The sequence below is a fragment of the Tenrec ecaudatus genome, chromosome 7, assembly GCF_050624435.1.
Source record: "Tenrec ecaudatus isolate mTenEca1 chromosome 7, mTenEca1.hap1, whole genome shotgun sequence".
Taxonomy (NCBI): Eukaryota; Metazoa; Chordata; class Mammalia; order Afrosoricida; family Tenrecidae; genus Tenrec; species Tenrec ecaudatus.
In genome coordinates, this window is record NC_134536.1 from 123,709,024 (window position 1) to 123,725,600 (window position 16,577).

Here is a 16,577-nt window from a genome sequence, read left to right on the forward strand (position 1 = left end):
CATAGCGCCTCTAGAACAGGGCAGAACTGCCCCAAGAGTATTTGAGACTAGCTCTTTGAGCCACTAGCAGTTTCAAACTGCCGGCCTGGCTTCACAGTTTTATACAAGTGTATAAATGGTTATAACTTTGATGAGTGTGCTGCCCTTCCAAACTACCATCTCTAAAAGGAAGTGTTTGGTGCCTTTGTTTTAATCTTTTCTATCATCATAAGATAAACATCTTGTCGGTCCCAGTAAAGCAGACATTTCTTCTGTGGCATGAATTGAATTCTGCCTTTTACCCAGGACCTACAACATAGTTTCAGACTTCTATTCTCTCAGGTGACCTGACCAAACCAACCAAACCAAACCAAACCAAACCAGACCCACTGCCACAGAGCCTATTCTGATTCACAGCGACTTTCCATGGACTCCCAAGGGTGTGCATTTAATGGGAACAGACTTCCTTCTCTGACTCTTACAGAGGTCCCGGTGAGTTCGAACCACCGTCCTTTTGGTTAACAGACCAATGCATAACTCGCAGTGCCACCAGAACTCCTTAGGCAGTCGAAAGTAGGTTCAATATTCCATCTGACAAGGATTTCCAAATTGATGAAAATTTTCTGACAGCTTCCAGGGATTTCATTATAAGGATCAAACACGAGTTGAGAATCTTCTGAACTCCCCAGTTACCTCAGTGACCATCTTCAGGAGTAAAGTTTAGATGTTCCTTCAAGAGAAGTAATTTCTTCTCCTGCCCAATCCTTCTTCTTGAACTCTTGCCTATTCTACGTCATGTGAATCTCAGAAATTGTGGTGGCTTTTGGAAACCATATTTGAACATCTTAGCTTCATGCGTATTCACTGTCATTTGGGGAGAAAGACTCCCGTATGTTTGAAGCAGGTCTTTGGAGGGCACCCTGTAATGGGAGAAGAGCTGGTCACATACTATTTAGATGTTACATTTGACACCATTCAATTGCTATTAGGGAAAAGTATCTTTTTTCTAATAGTCTGTAAAACAAAACTGTAGCCCAGAATATGAAGAGTGAGTAAGATGTGTGTACGTGTATAAATGTGTAAGTGTGTGTATGTTACCCCAGAGAGTTTAGCATGGTGATGGTTGAATGGATAATTATTTTGTGTTCTGAAATGTTGTTAGCTCATGCTCGGCTTCACTTTTGGCTGAGACTGAGTTAGAACATGTGACTCCTTCCTTAAGGATTTACACTAGATTGTTACAGTGGGCACGGGCGGGAACTAGGGTCTGGATGAGAGCCAAGTACTCTTTCGGTTCATTTCTCTCTGCATGTGGCAAGTCTTGTGTCGCTTTGTAATAACTCTTTGCATCTTCCCTAACCCTGGCCATCCTGCATGATATCCCATGGAGCTTCAAAAGGTTGAATATCAAATCCTAACATGCCACACTCTGCTCGCATCAGTCCTGTGATCGCTAGAGCCTGTCTCTGCTCTCGTGCTTCTTCACTTAGAGTAAGAATGGCTTCTCTGGGATGTGCATCCCACCGGTAACTTAAGTCTCCCTTTTTTCTGTTTTCAAGGATGGGAGGAACAGTTTTATTGGACACCAGCTGGGCGGGGTAGTAGAAGTGCCAAACAGCAAGGACCAGCGGGTCAAGTCAGCCAGAGCCGTTCAATTCACCTACTACCTCCAGACCTCTGGCTCTGCCACACAAGACCTCATAGGGGAGAAGTGGGAGAATGCGTTCTGTAAGCTTATGAGGAAGCTCCAGGAGGAGCATCGGGACATCCAGCGCTACTCTTTAGCATCCTTTAGCCTCTGGAGAGACTTTCATAAGACCAGCATCCTGGCCAGGAGCAAGGTTCTGGTGAGCCTTGTGCTGATCCTGACTACAGCCACCCTCTCCAGCTCCATGAAGGACTGCTTGCGCAGCAAGCCCTTCCTGGGCCTCCTGGGGGTTCTCACCGTGTGCATCTCCATCGTCACCGCAGCAGGGATCTTCTTCATCACCGACGGAAAATACAACTCCACCCTGCTGGGAATCCCGTTCTTCGCCATGGGTAACTATCCATCCTTGTGGTAATCGGATTCTTACCGGTTTGGGGCAAGGTAGTATATTTCTTAACTTCTCAGGTGAACGTCTGTTTTCATTTTGCCTTGGTTTGTCTATGTGATTATATAATTTTTTTTTCTTTTTACCTCGGGGGTAGTGTTTACTTCAGCTCATTGGGCTTTTCGGCCAATTATGGATTGACTCAACTCTCTTCCTATTTATGTTGAGACCATTACTGCTATGAAATGTTTTCAAGCTACATTATGTTAGACTTTCCATTTAAACTTGAAAACTTTATACTGGTTGAGGTTCTGGATCTATTTAAGACTTAAGTCAAACAACAGTTTTGTGATTCATTTTCATAGGCCTCCTTAAGTTCATGCTGGTTCAAAGTGACTTGTTGGCACGACAATTTTGAGCACCCTTGCCATATCTTAATTCCCAAGAACGTCTTTTCAATGAACTGTGTTTACGAGTTCATTCCACATTTCTTGAAGTAAATCTCATGCCTATGTAAGCTAGAGTTTCCCCCAGCCACACATACTTGGCCTACAAAATGGTGTATGCGTATATGTATATTCTTGCTAACGAAAAGACCAAATCTGGGTAGAAAAAGGAATGAGCGATTGTTCCCCAGCAAGACTAACAAGTCTTATCCAAAAAGAGATGGCAATAGTGATGTGCAGTGATAACAGTGGTGTAGTAGTGCATCGGGTTCTTTGAGATATGATGTAATTCCTTATTTATGGAGAATGAAATGCACAGAGGCCTCTAGGTGGTGAGTTGGCGTGAGTGGGAGAGTCTTCAGATGAAAAGGAATTATGTTCATCTGCTGAGTTAAAATCGGCTCTAAGTTACAGCTTTAATATTAAAAACAAAAACAAGAGCCTATCAACCCAGCTTCTAAATGATCAGAATAATTTCGTTTCGGTTTCACAAATGGATTTTTGAAATGATGACACAGAATGGATATGTCTTGCTGGTTCAGGAATCCTTCATTTGAAAACTCAACTTCATGTGGCTCTGGTAAATTTATTGAAAGCCCAACTTTACTTTGACCCTGGTAAATCAGTTCACTTTCTTCAGCCCCAGGATTCCCTCCTATCAAATAAATTCAGCCCTCCTAGATTTGTTTACTGATGGTAACAGAATGTAGGTAAAGATAATAGAACATGAAAAACACCCAATAAGTATCAGCCGCTTTTAGTAGTTAATTTGACAAGCTAAGGCAGTAAATTTGATGATAAGCAGAAAATAGTTCATTGCTTCAAAACATTGTAAATCTTCATATTTTTGCATCTTATCTGTAATGCTTCTTCATCTTATTAAAAAGTGGTTTTCTTTTTCACAACATAAACTTCAGCGTGAAAAATTGTGGGCAGCAGTGACAATGGTGACCTATAGTTGAAGCATTTATAAATGTTATGTTGTTGGACTCTGTCTCATGACTTTTAGTAATACAAGAAGTGTAAGAACCCTCCAACACAACTCACAAATGAGATACGGTGCTTCTAGGCTGACAACAAATTAGATCACTTAGCTTCAACTAAGATGTTTACTAAAACTGGTAGCAAGCTAGTTAGGTTGTGTAAATAGTACCAAGAAAAGAGAATTATGTATTAGCTATGTGTAAGGTGAAAAGCGGTGTTGGCGTGAGTGGGAGAATTTTCAGCTGAAAAGTAATTATTTTAATCTCCTGAGTTTAAATCAGTTCTAAATTGTAGCTTTATTATTCAAAACAAAAACAAGAGCCTATTGCCCCAAAGTCTAAATGATAAGAATAGTTTCTTTTCAGTTTAACAAATGGATTTTTGAAATGATGACACAGAATGGATATTTACTGAAGGTTCAGGGAGCCTTCATTTGAAATAGGGCAAAGCCTCTACAAAAGCACAGAAGTGATTTCATTCCTTACACAAAATAACAACAATGTTGAGAGCTCCAGGGTGGGAGAAGTCTAGACTTTACAAAAGGCACTTTTTTGCATTTCCAGTAATCTTTAAAAGCATAAATCATATGTTCCCATCATCCTTTCAAAACATTTTCTTTCTAATTCAGCCCTTGGTATCAGCTCCTCATTTGTGTGTGTGTCTGGATTATTATAAGAGCTGTAGGAGCCCCCAATAAAATGATTTATTAAAATTCAAAACAAAAAAATTAAAAACCAAAAATTAAAAAAATCATAAATCAGCCATGAGCAGGATAGGGGTAAACTCTGGGAAACTGGAAGAATGATTATTCTTCACTCTATGCCATTTGGGGAGAATGGTGGGGCTTTATTCCTGTAAAGAGTTGTAGTCTCCGAAACCCACGGGCCAGCTCCACCCTGACCTACAGAGTAGTCAAGGGTCAGAATTGACTTGATGGCAATGAGTTTGAGTTTGTTATCTTGGAAAACCATAAGTTTCTTAAATATCTTGAAAAATAGTTTCTACTATGTTCTGAGTACAAAAGACCTGTATGTACATGCTTAGTTAAGGTTGTTTTTTTGCTCCCTTCCTCCCATGCTTTCTTCATTCCTTTCTTTAGATAAAATAATAGTTTTTGTAAAGGTGCCAACATTGAGAAGTTGTGAAATAAAGGGAGCATTCCCCAACATTAGGGAACCTGGGTTTTTGCCCCACTCCCTTGAAATGAAGAATTTGGACTCTTCACTATTAAAACTCTAGATCCTGTGACATTACCTATTTTATTCTTCTTCTGAAGTTATGCATCTATCTCTGGTCTCCCACGTTACCTTATAATGTTACAGAAATAGAAGTAGAGGGGGGGAAATTAGCAAGCGAGTGAGAGAGACAGAGAATTTGTAATTTAAACAAAAACAGTCTTCCAAAGGTGATGAAATGAAGTGTGATGTTGAGTGTAAATAAGTTGATGTGAGCAGATATGCAAATATCTGTTGGTAATTAATCACTCTTTTGAGAACCAAATATGGAGGAAAATAGATATCAATCCATGTAAAGATGAGCCAGCAGAAGCTCAGAAGTGACCTTGTTCTTCCTCCAGAGCCTAGAGAAAGCTTCCCTGTGCATCCAGCACCACGAGTCTGAACTCCTGGCCTAAACTGTGAAAACGAAATGTATTTGTTCAATCCACACACTTAGGATATTTCTGTGATAGCAGCACCGGATAACTAAGTCAGATGGTATTGAGAGATTATTTAGAAGGTGATTGCAAAATCTGCGTAAGATAGAGTGATTTGTAGGAAGCCATGGTAGCCAGGACAGGGGTAATAAGGGATTAGGCTCAGATTATATGAGATTTTCTGAAGTGCTTGTAAGGGGAGAAAGAGTGAAGAATGTGATCAAAAGATTTGAAGACTGAATAATAGAATACAATTTCCACTTACAAAAATAAGGAATGTCATCAGAGGAATACTGAAAAATCTAGAAATATGAATTTTGAGTTCATCATGGTAGAGCCAATTTTGGAAGCAACAGAATCTGAGGATATCGAGTAGGCAGATTATATAGAGAAGAAAAGAGAAAGTTAGGAGTCGGAGCCTCGGGTCAGAGGGGTAGCAGAGGTCAGGCAGAGGGTCAGGCAGAGGGATTGCAGGAGAACCAATAAGAGTAGGGTCTGTAGCCAAGAAAAGAGATTTCACGAAGCTAGCGTTCAGATGTGCTAAAACCAGCTGAGAAATTGTACCTAATTGGAAGGGAGCATTTGTCATTGGTTTTGGCAACTGAAGGTCATTGGTGACCTTGAAAAGAGATGCTTTTGAGGGAGTGCTGAGAATGAAAGAGAGAATAAATCAACAAACAGTTCAATAGAGAAGAAAACAGGGAGAGCAAACAAATCATTCCAGGAGTTTTGCTGTGTTCTTGTGTATCCTTGAGTTAATTCTGATGCATAAGGACTCTAAGGAACAGCCACACAGGGTTTCCCATGCTGTAGTCTATATGGGAACAGAAACTCAAGTATTTTTCACAAAGCTAGCAACCACAGCGTCGTGGCACCAGCAGGGAAATAAGGAAAATACTTGCTAATACACTGAATAGGATGAGACCAAATTGAGACCATGAGTGGAGGCAGTGATTGATCACAGAGCGTAGATGGTTTAGGCACTTTAAGAAAAGGGAAAGCAACCATATAGGGATAGACTAGCCCACGCAGAGATGAGAGTAGGTGGAAATTCTCTTGTGTAGTTTCAAGTTTATTAGTAAAATATGGTGCAGGTCACTAGCTAAGAATCTGTGTGGGGAAGGAAATGTTGATTTACAAAAAGCGGAGAGAGTTTGAAACAGACACTTTGGAAAATTAAACAGTGAATTAAATGCGAAATCTTGGGATGATAAAAAGGGATCATCAAAGGTCCACCTGAAGTTTTCATTTAAAAAATTTTTTTTAAATGGTTTCCCCAAACAGATATATCTGTTTGGATGGAAGAATGGAGCAGATAGGGAGTAGAATTTAATCAGACAAAAATCCCAGGAAAAATGAGGTATATACAAATAAGTTATTTTAATGACTGTTAATGAGTATTATATTAGGATCAATTAGACTATTTGCAGTAACAATTAATCCCTTCAGTCTCATTGACGTTATACAAGGGTTTGCTTCCAGCGCACAGCATGACTATCAGGAAGCTTCTCTTCCAACAGTGACTCATGAGTTCAGGATGCCTCCATCTTGCACTCCGAGTTTGTGTTTCCAGCCAGCTACACCGAAGGGCAAATAGTTCAAGAATTCTTAGCCTTGCAACAGAAGTAAGACATTGCTTTCCATCACATTATACTGGCCAGGCCATGACACATGTCTGCAAGCCAATTGAAAATGGGGCATAGAAAGTAGAGGCAAACATGTGGATCATTTTTTGAGCACTTCCTGTCATGTCCTTATAAATTAAACCCAATGATAAAGGAAATTAGGATATTGCCCACTCATTACTATAGTTAAAAACCATTGTCATTAGTTGCTGCCCAGTCAGCCTCCAACCCAGGCAACCCCAGGCACAATGGAACCAAAATGCTGCCTGCTTTGCACCAAGGAGCAGACCACGGTGATCTATACAGGTGTTCCTCTTCTTGGAAGTATCTCACTAAGCCTTTGTACCAAAACCATCTTGATATGAAAACGATGAAAAACTGTCCCTCAGTAAAGCAATTACACAAGATTCTACCGAAAGATTAGTTAGGTTTGCATGAGGAGTATGATGGGAATCAACCCCAAGTTTCCCACTTTGCTACATGGAAGGCAAGAACTCTACCTTGGCCTACCAATGTCCCGCACTGGCCCCAGGAATAAAGCCCAAGCTCACATCCTCACGGCCCTGCAGGATAGGGTTAAACTGCCCCTTTGAGGTTCCATGGTTGTCACTATTTACTGGAGTAGAGAGCCACATCTTTCTCCCTAGAGTGGCTGGTGGATTCAAACTACTGACCTTGAAGTTAGCAGTCTAATACATAACTCACTACATTACCAGGACTCCTCCATGGGAAAAAAAGCTAATAGGGGCAAAATATTAAGATCTGTGGTTGTACAGCAAAAGCCACAAAAGTTAGTGGTGTAAAACAATGATTCTATTATGCACATAGGTTCTACCAGTCAGAAAGTTACAAAGTGAATAGAGGGACGTGCTCCCCTCACCTCCACAATGTCTGGTGCCTCTGCCAAATGTCAGAAGAGGACTAGAGTGACTGCAGATTGAAATAATTGGGGCAAGAACAGCCATATCCAACATTGCTCCTACCGCACATGTCCTACATAGAGGCTGGGATTCCCAAAGGACACGATTCCTAATGAAAAGAATATGAAATGTAGCCCACCCTGTCATAGGGATCTCAGGGTAGGGAGCCTTCTTCTCTGATGGTTTGAGGCTCCACGAAGAAGTATTCTAAGAGAAGAAAGCAGAAGTGGCACCACAGACTTAGCACAGAAGTGTGATAGCATGATTTCTGCCGAACTCGACTGGTTGGCTCTCCCATCACGATAGCCAGCCTACTTCTCCATAAGAGAGTGGAAAGGTCACCTTGCAGAAGGGCACGTGGGAAGGAGCTGTAGCCATGGTGTCTTTGGAAAAGGCAAAATCTACCATAGTCTTTCCCCACCCCCCTACAGTCTTAATGAGAGTGAGGTCTAATGATCCGGGTGCATCTAGAGAGGCTTAATATCTATTTTTGAGAATTCATTACTAATCAAAATGATTATTATTCGATCATGTTTGGGATGGGAGCTAATGTGGAATGGAAGGCAATGGGGAGACAAAACATCAAGAACGTGAATATAAAAATATTTTTCCCTGTGGATTTTGAAATCACCAAAACTCATAATGAGTGTGCTATTAGTTCTAGAGGTATTGAATCGCTTGTTAAACCTAAAGCCAAATAAGCGAAAGTGATCCTGAGGTCTGTCAAGGAATATAACATGAGGAGTTATTTGCATAGCATGAGTGAGCTTCCAGAAGTTTATGGAAAAGTTCCATTGTATTTTAATTACACTTTTTCATGAACTTTTGGAAGCTCCTTCATAATGTGACATATCCGTACAGTCCAGAGAATTGGGTGTTTGTAAAAGGAGAATGAAACAGCATACATCATGCTCCCATATAATTGAGGGTAATATTAATGTTCGTTTGGGGATCTGGAATAGAGGAGGTTAAAAACCAAACTCACGGCCATTGAGTCAATCCTGACTCCAGGGGTTCTTAAAGGACAGAGTAGAACTGCCCCATGGGTTTCCCTGACTGTAAACCTTCCTCCGGAGAAAAGATGCTGGAGAAGCAAGCAGCCTTCACTGGAGGGCTGCAGGGGAGCAGTTCCCTCAGGAGGGCCAGCAGTTTCCTGAGAGCCAGCAGGTCAAGGTAATGAGTGAAGAAGACTTGTATGCAATATGTGGGGGAGCTTGATGCTGACAAACAGAGTTCTAGACTGCACTGGTTTAGGAAGCTGGGAGTGATGGGGAAATGGCCACATTAGGGGAGGGGTTTATGGGACTGTATGGGGATGACAGATCCAAGCAAAGACCAGAGAATATTGGACTGTTGTGAACAGCTAGGAGGGATGAAAGTCCCCAAAGGAGGTAGATTGTATTATTCCTGTTGCTGCTGCTTCCCAATAATTTGTGCATTACCTGGCCCATGGTAGGCCCCCCATAGATAGATGGTGAAGTGGTGAATGAATGGACTCTTTTACAAATGGATTGTGATCATTAAACCAATTTACTGCACCAATTTATTTAACTTAGAAAGGACAAAATCAGGAAGGAATAGAAAATCTCAGAGGGTGTTTCACAAAGTTGAATAAGTATTTTCTTATCCTTTATTTCATACATAGGTGTGTAGTAGGATACAAGAAGTATTTTTAAATTTTAGTCAGAGTGGAAATTTTCAGAAAAACTCTGTGAAAGGACTTTTTTGAACTACTCTCTTAAGCAAACCATGTTGTTGTTGCTTGTTGTTGTTGTTGGCGGCTGTTGTTAGTCGAGTTGGTTCCGACCCATAAGGACCCGCTGCACAGCAGAAGGTAACACTGCCGGTCCTGCACCAGGCTCACGATTGTTCCCATGCCTGAGCCCGTTGTTGCAGCCACTGTGTCCGTCCATGTCTCTGAGGGCCTCCTCTTCTTCACTGCCCTTGTACTTCACCGAGCGTGCTGTCCTTCTCCAGATTCTGTTTGTTTTTTTATGGAGGATAACAAGACAATAATAATAATAGCAAGCTGGAGCTATCTTATTCGGAGCACAGTCCTCCTTAGGATGGTATCTTAATGTCATCCCATCCTCTCTTATCAGTAAGCCCTACATTTGACACTTTACAGTATGTCATTTCCTCGAGATATTTGGATCATTGGAGGCTAGACCTGTTCTACTGGGCACACTTCCCATCGCTTTCGCAAAGTGCCGATAGTAGCGTGTTGCTAAAATGGATGTCGATTGGCTTCTTTGACTGTTAGCATTTTTAGAGCAAGAAAAATCTTAAATTTTCATTGCTTTAGCTTGGGTCTGTGGGATGGTTTTGATTCTGTGCTGTGGAGTCATTTCCAGCTCATCGCAGCCCCCCCCCTCCCCATGTACAACAGAAGGGAACGTTGCACGCTCCTCCGCCTTCCTCTGGACTGTTGTTCTGTTTGAGGCCCTGTTGCAGTCACTACATCTATCCATCTCCGTGAGGGTGGCCCTCTTTTTCGATGCCCTTCCACTTCACCCAGTATGATGTTATTTTCTGTGGAGTATTTATTCCCGACAGGTCCAAAGCACGTGAAGCAAAGTCTCACCACCCTTGCTTCTAAAGAGCGTTCTGCCTGTACTTTTTTAAGGCAGCTTTGTTTGTTCTTCTGGCACCCGAGGAACTTCGTAAGAGTTAACTCATTGCCTCACTAACTTGTGGTTTAGACTTTTTAGAGCAGGTGAAAAGGGACAAGATCTCTGTTTAACAATGGAGGGTTTGAATTTACATTTGAACCAGAACCGAATGGTATGTACTTTTTATTATAAAACACAGTGAAGAATGGATAGTAATTATGTCCTGACTGGTTAAGATTCTGCATTTTCTTTGGAATCCACCTGCATTTCTTGCACTTTTTGGCTGCTACCGTGTTTTCTCCAGGCTGGCTTGGGTGCAGGAATGAGAAGGAGTACTGCTATATGTATAACGTGATGTTGCTCAGGATGACATAGGGACCCTGTTTGACAATCGCGTTTGTCTCGAGTGTAGTTCATATGAAAGTTTAACCTTCCAGATGAAAAGGTTTGTCAGTGGGCCTCATCCTGTCTAAGACATCGTGCCCGTGTGCTTTTTATCTCGAGTCAGATCGTGAATCCAGCTTGACTACGGAAGCAGACAGGATGAGTGTTAGCGATTCATCCCACACAGGGAAGAATGCATGTGCCAGCTTTCTCTATTTCTCCAGTTTGAACGCTTAACTTTTCTCTCAATTGTATGTCAGTCAAAAGCAACTTTAATGGTGATTATTAATTGAAGCTGAATTGATTGGTGTGTGTGTGTGTGTGTGTGTGTGTGTGTGTGTGTGTGAGTGATGCAGGAGGGTGGCCATTGCCAACCAGAATAGGTTTTTCTACAGTGCAGTATCAAGCGAAATGCTGCAGTTCAAACATTTGAGACTTGAAAGGTGAAAATTTGTTAAAGATAATGCCACTGTTTGAGGAAAAGCAAAGTTCCTTCCCCATAAAACATGTTTGAAAACAGTATTTTCCAAGCCAGTATTTTCATCCCCAGTTAATACCCAGTTATCTAACAACACCCCCAAGGGAAATCAGCAAAGGACAATGAGATCAAGCCGATGTGGATGTCTTTACAGCGACCCAGGCACAACAGAAGGAAGGACTGCATGGTCCTCTGCCAGCCCTAGGATTGTCCCAGAGATGCGTCTGGGGGTCTTGTGGAGACCGGAAGAGTCCGTGAGCACCTTGTCAGAGCCCTGGTGATGCAGTGGGTTCTGAGGCTCTGCACTCAGAAAGATTTACAGCCTTGGAAACTCGTAGGGGAAATTCTGTTCAGTCCTGTAGGGTCATGGTGAGTGAGCATTGACTTGCGAGCAGTGAATTTGGAGTTTGGAGAGCACCAGTTCCCACCTGTCTTTCTGAAACCCCGGGGCTCTGTATGCATCACATGTCTGTGGATAGCAGTTAGGTATTGGTTTCTTTATTTTAACACTATTTGAATTTTTTTTAATTTCTTGTGAATTTGGTGAAGGTATACAAAGCAAATCGAGTTTCTATTTAAGAGTTCACATACTGTGTTTTATGTCATCAGTGGCCACAAGGTAATATCCTTCTTATCCCTCATCCTCTGAGTCTCTTGTTTCCATGAACAATACCTTCACCCAGAACGAACCATGTCTCTGCCCCCACGCCAGGTCTTGCAGATTACTGTGTACACCTTAGAGATGTCACAACAGGGAGTCTGACATCAAATTAAAGAGGGTGCTGCTCTGTTTCCTGCTGCTATCCCACGCTGTAATTGCCCTAAGTGTTTAAAGAAAAATAGGTAGGATGTGGAACTAAGAATAACGTGTAGATCTATAAGGGAAGCAAAACATTAGTGAGATACACTCACCTTAGAATCAGCTACCATTTGAAATCAAAAGGACAGCATTTCCCCAAGGACAGAGTTCAGAAGGGTTAGGAGAGGAGGAGGAGGAGTGGAAGTAGGAAAGACAAGGAGGAAGTGGGCTAAGGGAAGATTCAGGTTTAGTGACGGGCTTGCAATGACTGAGAGGAAACAAAATATATCTGAACATTGAATGCAAAATTGATGATCTGCTACATAAACCTTTACCCACATCACAATAAATTGCTTTTAAAAGAAAATATGTCTAGGTGAATGATTTTCGTGTAATTTGGAACATTGTTCTCTAATGGGGACAATGAGAGCCTAAACAAAATTCAAAATTGTGTATTTAACCATATAAATAAATAATAAAATATTGGCTAATAGGACTCGATGTTACATAATAAAAGGCACAGACAGAGCATATCCCTAATAATGAAAGGTAAAAGCCACATAATGACGGATGAAAAGGTAATTCTATCAAAAAGAAATGAGTACAAAATTAGCTTCAGGTTCTCTTCAGATGAAAGGTTAAAAGGAGGGATGCCACTGGCCAAATGAGATCAGAGACCACTTACAGGATAGTACCCCATAGACTTTGGGGTGGAGACTGTGAGGAATATAAAGAAATCTGATTATAAGGGTGTCACCTTCCCCTTCCCCCCACCTGTCATGGCCCGTGGTCAGAGGGGACTGTGTGGGCTCTATTGTGTTATCATAATGTTTGGTACAAATAAATCAAATTCATTGTCATCAAGCTGATTCCACCTAATAGTGACCCTGCTAGAACAGGTTAGAACTGACCTTAATCATTATTTCCCAAGCAATGACGCATCTCACTAGCTCACAGCAAAGTGAAAGATTAATCTAAAAAATAAATAAGATATAAATCCACATAGGAAATTATATGCAGCTGTTTAAGATCAATGGAATGTATTCATTTCCATGTGTAATAGAATCATGTAGTAAGCATTCTACCCTATTTGGACCAGACTTATATTTTCCCTGCATACTTCTTAGGGTGAATTTTAGTCTGCTCACTAAACCCTTCATATCTAGGGACTTCCTTGGAACTGAAGAAGGGATATGAGCAGAATTTTAGTGGATGCCGTTTGAAAATGGTAAAATCGAATCTGTGGGGATTTACATCAGAACTAAGGTTTCCCGGAGAGATCGTTTGGGAAGACAGTCTGGGAATGGGCGGCAGGGCACTTCTTTAGTAATAGCAACCTCCGATAGCATGCTCGGGGCAATGCTAACACAGGTTTATATGTTTCTGAAAGCCCATCATGCTGTACATTAAAGAGGATGCATTCCAACATAAGTACATTATAGTTCTTTGAACTTACTTAAAAACACTTTATGAAAGATTTATAGTAGTTGAAACCCTATCTGACTGTAAGTCACAATGGACTTGATGGCAGTGGGTTAAAAATTAAAACTTTCCAAATGTAAAGGTAAAAACTAAACCTGAGAAGAGTTAAATTTGCCTTTACAACTTGGATGGCTTTGCTTCCATTAAGAGTTATAGGCACGTACTTCCTATAGTCACTTTATTGAAGTATTTCTAGAGGTGTGATTTCCACTTAACACCTTACTTCTCTCCTGTAGAGAAGTTGACCTATTTTAGGATGCTGAAAATCCAAAGGGAGAGAGACAGTGAGGGTATATTGTTGCCAGGGGAACCTAAGTGGGATGGATAAAAGTCCATAAAGGCCAAAAATATCTTTGCAATTGTATCTTGGAGGTTTAAACCCAGACAGAGATGCCACAGAAGACAAGGCTGGAGATCTGTTTCCAAAAGGTTGCAACTTTGAAAACCCAGTGGAGGAGTTCTACTCTGCACACTACATTAATCCCAGTGAACCAACAGCAAGCTCTTCAGGTTGCCTCTCTGGGGAAGCAATATATTATATATATAATGTTGCTAAGTGTCACTGAGTCGGTTCTGACCCATCGAGACCTTATGCCCAATAGAATTAACGCTGCCCAGTCCTGCACCATCCTACCGTCCTCACAACTGTGCTAATGACGGAGTCCGTTGTGGCAGCCACAGTGTCAGTGCATCTTGTTGAGGGCCTTCCTCTTTTTCTCTGCCCTTCCAGTTTACTAAGCATGATGTTTTCTCCAGGCACTGGTATCTCTTGACAATAAGTCAAAAGTAGAGCATGCTGGTCGTACTTCTACCAAGACAGATCATTTTGTCCTTTTAGCAGTCCATGGTATTTTCAATATTCTTTTCTAATGCCATCATTCAAATGCATCCATTGTGCTCTGGCCTTCCGTATCCTACACACACACACACACACACACACACACACACACACACACACACACGCGCGCGCAGATAGATTATAGATAGATCTCCTCTTAATACATATATGCATCCCTTATTAGACGTCTTCAAAGATGTAATACATACATTAATCATAAGGCTTCGTGATGAGTAAAGATTATAGCAATCAATGTATGTGATGTTTGGTGAATTCCCTTGTTCCATTGCAGGAATGCTGCCTGAATGTTTCTCCCAGAGTCTCTGTCCTCCCTAGAAATGTCTGTGTCTGGGTACACAGTGCTGCTGGCCACCTCAGTAGACATTTGCCATTCTCTGCTGGCCGCCTCCTTTTGCTGATGAGCTTGCCCTAAGATGAATCGATATCAGTGATTATGCTCACAAGTGAACTAAGTAAAATGTGTGACTGTTGGGACTACAGAACATTCTCTCTCCTTTGATTACATGCTGATTAAATGGGTCTAATCCTCAGAGAGCAACTAGTTCCTGATAATTTCCAAGCGCTTGAGCCTCCTTCCTACTGTTTCCCCAGTGAACTTGCTGTGTGCCATTTAGGCTGTATTTTTTTAAATTCCAATCCACTAATCATTTTGCTAATGAAATTCCAGGTGAGCATTGGACTTCTCACCATAAGATGAGTGGTTCTCTTGCTCTCGAGCCAAATAAGAAGCGCTGCCAGGGAGCTAGGACGCCCAGAGCAGGAACAGCTATAGACCAGTCTCTGTTTCTTCTTCCTCCTTGATGTCACACTCTTTCTCAGCCTCTGCCATATCCCCAGCTCGTGCCTTGGTCACCTCATTTGTTCCCTTATTTCTTTAGATCTAAAAGTGATAATAGCTTCTTTCTCTTCGTAGTTTCTGGGTGCCTCGACAGCCTTGTTTTCTCCGTGGCTCTGACCACACCTCTACAGACACTCCCTCCATTGCTGGATCTTATGCAGCACTCAGATGAAGTGCTGCCTTAAAGCCCAACACTTGCCGAAATTTTCTAATTCTTGTCAACAGAGCTTTTTCAAAGGCATTCGTTATTGCTTTTCTCACAACTCCAACTACTGGTCGTCAGTGGACTTGGGAGTAGTCTGCATTGACCACCTGAGTCTGGGTATCAGGTCTTCCACCATTTGGCGAACTATTCTTAGGACACTATGCATTTCACCTCCTTTCAGAAACCAACCTTATGCTAGGATTCATTCCTCCTGCCAAATCTGTGCCTTCTGCAGTCAGAACAATTCTTGAGGGAAAAGCCTCCTAAACATGATCTAAATTTTTTTTTACTTTACCATGTTTATTAGGATCTCTGCTTTGAGAAAGAACCTGAAGAGAATTTCTGAGGCATACCTATTTTTTAGCCCCACCCTTGGTAAACATATTAGAGGTGTTCTCTCTGAAAAGAAAATGTGGGGGGAATACCTCCTTGGAGAATTCCATCCTCACTTTTAGGTCAGGGTGTCTATTTTTTCTTATGTTAGTTTGATAAGAAATGGTTGCCTTATATATACTTTCCAAATATGCATAAAACATGGCTGTCTATTCTTGTTTTGTACAATGGTACCCTTGCTTTCGCAGTTCAAAATAGTACTGGCGCTGATTCTTGGCACATTGTACTGCAAGCTTCTATTTAATTTGCTGTCCACGCTCACCCTAAAGTTCATTTCAGCATTGCTGCTTTCCAAGTATTTCCTGCTCAGTGAGTATCTGTGTCCGATTTTCCAAAAAGCTATTCATTCTCCATTTTCAATGTTGACACGCATCCTGCTTGCAATGACTCTCTAGAAATTATATCGTCTCTTCCTATTTAGTGTTGTGTGTCATTCATTTTTTCCCTTGTTACCAAAATACACACATGCTAAAAAGAAAACAAAACCGACTGTCAAATCTATTCTGACCCTATATAAGATTTGGGGGATTTTGTAAATTTTATGGACAAGAGTCTCATCTTTCTATCAGAGAGGAACTTGGGGTCAGCAGGGCAATGTTAGCCCCACACCCCCACTAGAGCTCCTTCTTCACTACAATAGCAATGCAAGCTCATTGTCAGGAAACTGAGGTGCAGGGAGGGGAGGATGACAAGAACATAAAACCACCGTCCAGAGACATCTGTTGCTAACAAGGTCATGTATAGTCTTTGACTATAAATACAGGCCGTTGGAGAAATAAATCTGTTTTCATTAGTTACTGTCAAGTTACTAACCTCATGAATGCAAGCTGAACTGCTCTAGAGGGTTTTCTAGAAGCCAGTTGCCACGCCCTGCTTCCAAGGCATT

General features: G+C 41.5%; 1 protein-coding gene across 1 annotated transcript in view; it reads left to right on the forward strand.

The window, feature by feature from the left end:
• Positions 1-16,577, forward strand: part of PTCHD4 (patched domain containing 4) — a 200,505-nt gene that overhangs the window by 74,211 nt on the left and 109,717 nt on the right. The window contains exon 4 of the mRNA XM_075553780.1: positions 1,539-2,019. Coding sequence (XP_075409895.1) covers positions 1,539-2,019 — 481 coding nt within the window. The remainder of the gene's footprint in view (positions 1-1,538; positions 2,020-16,577) is intronic.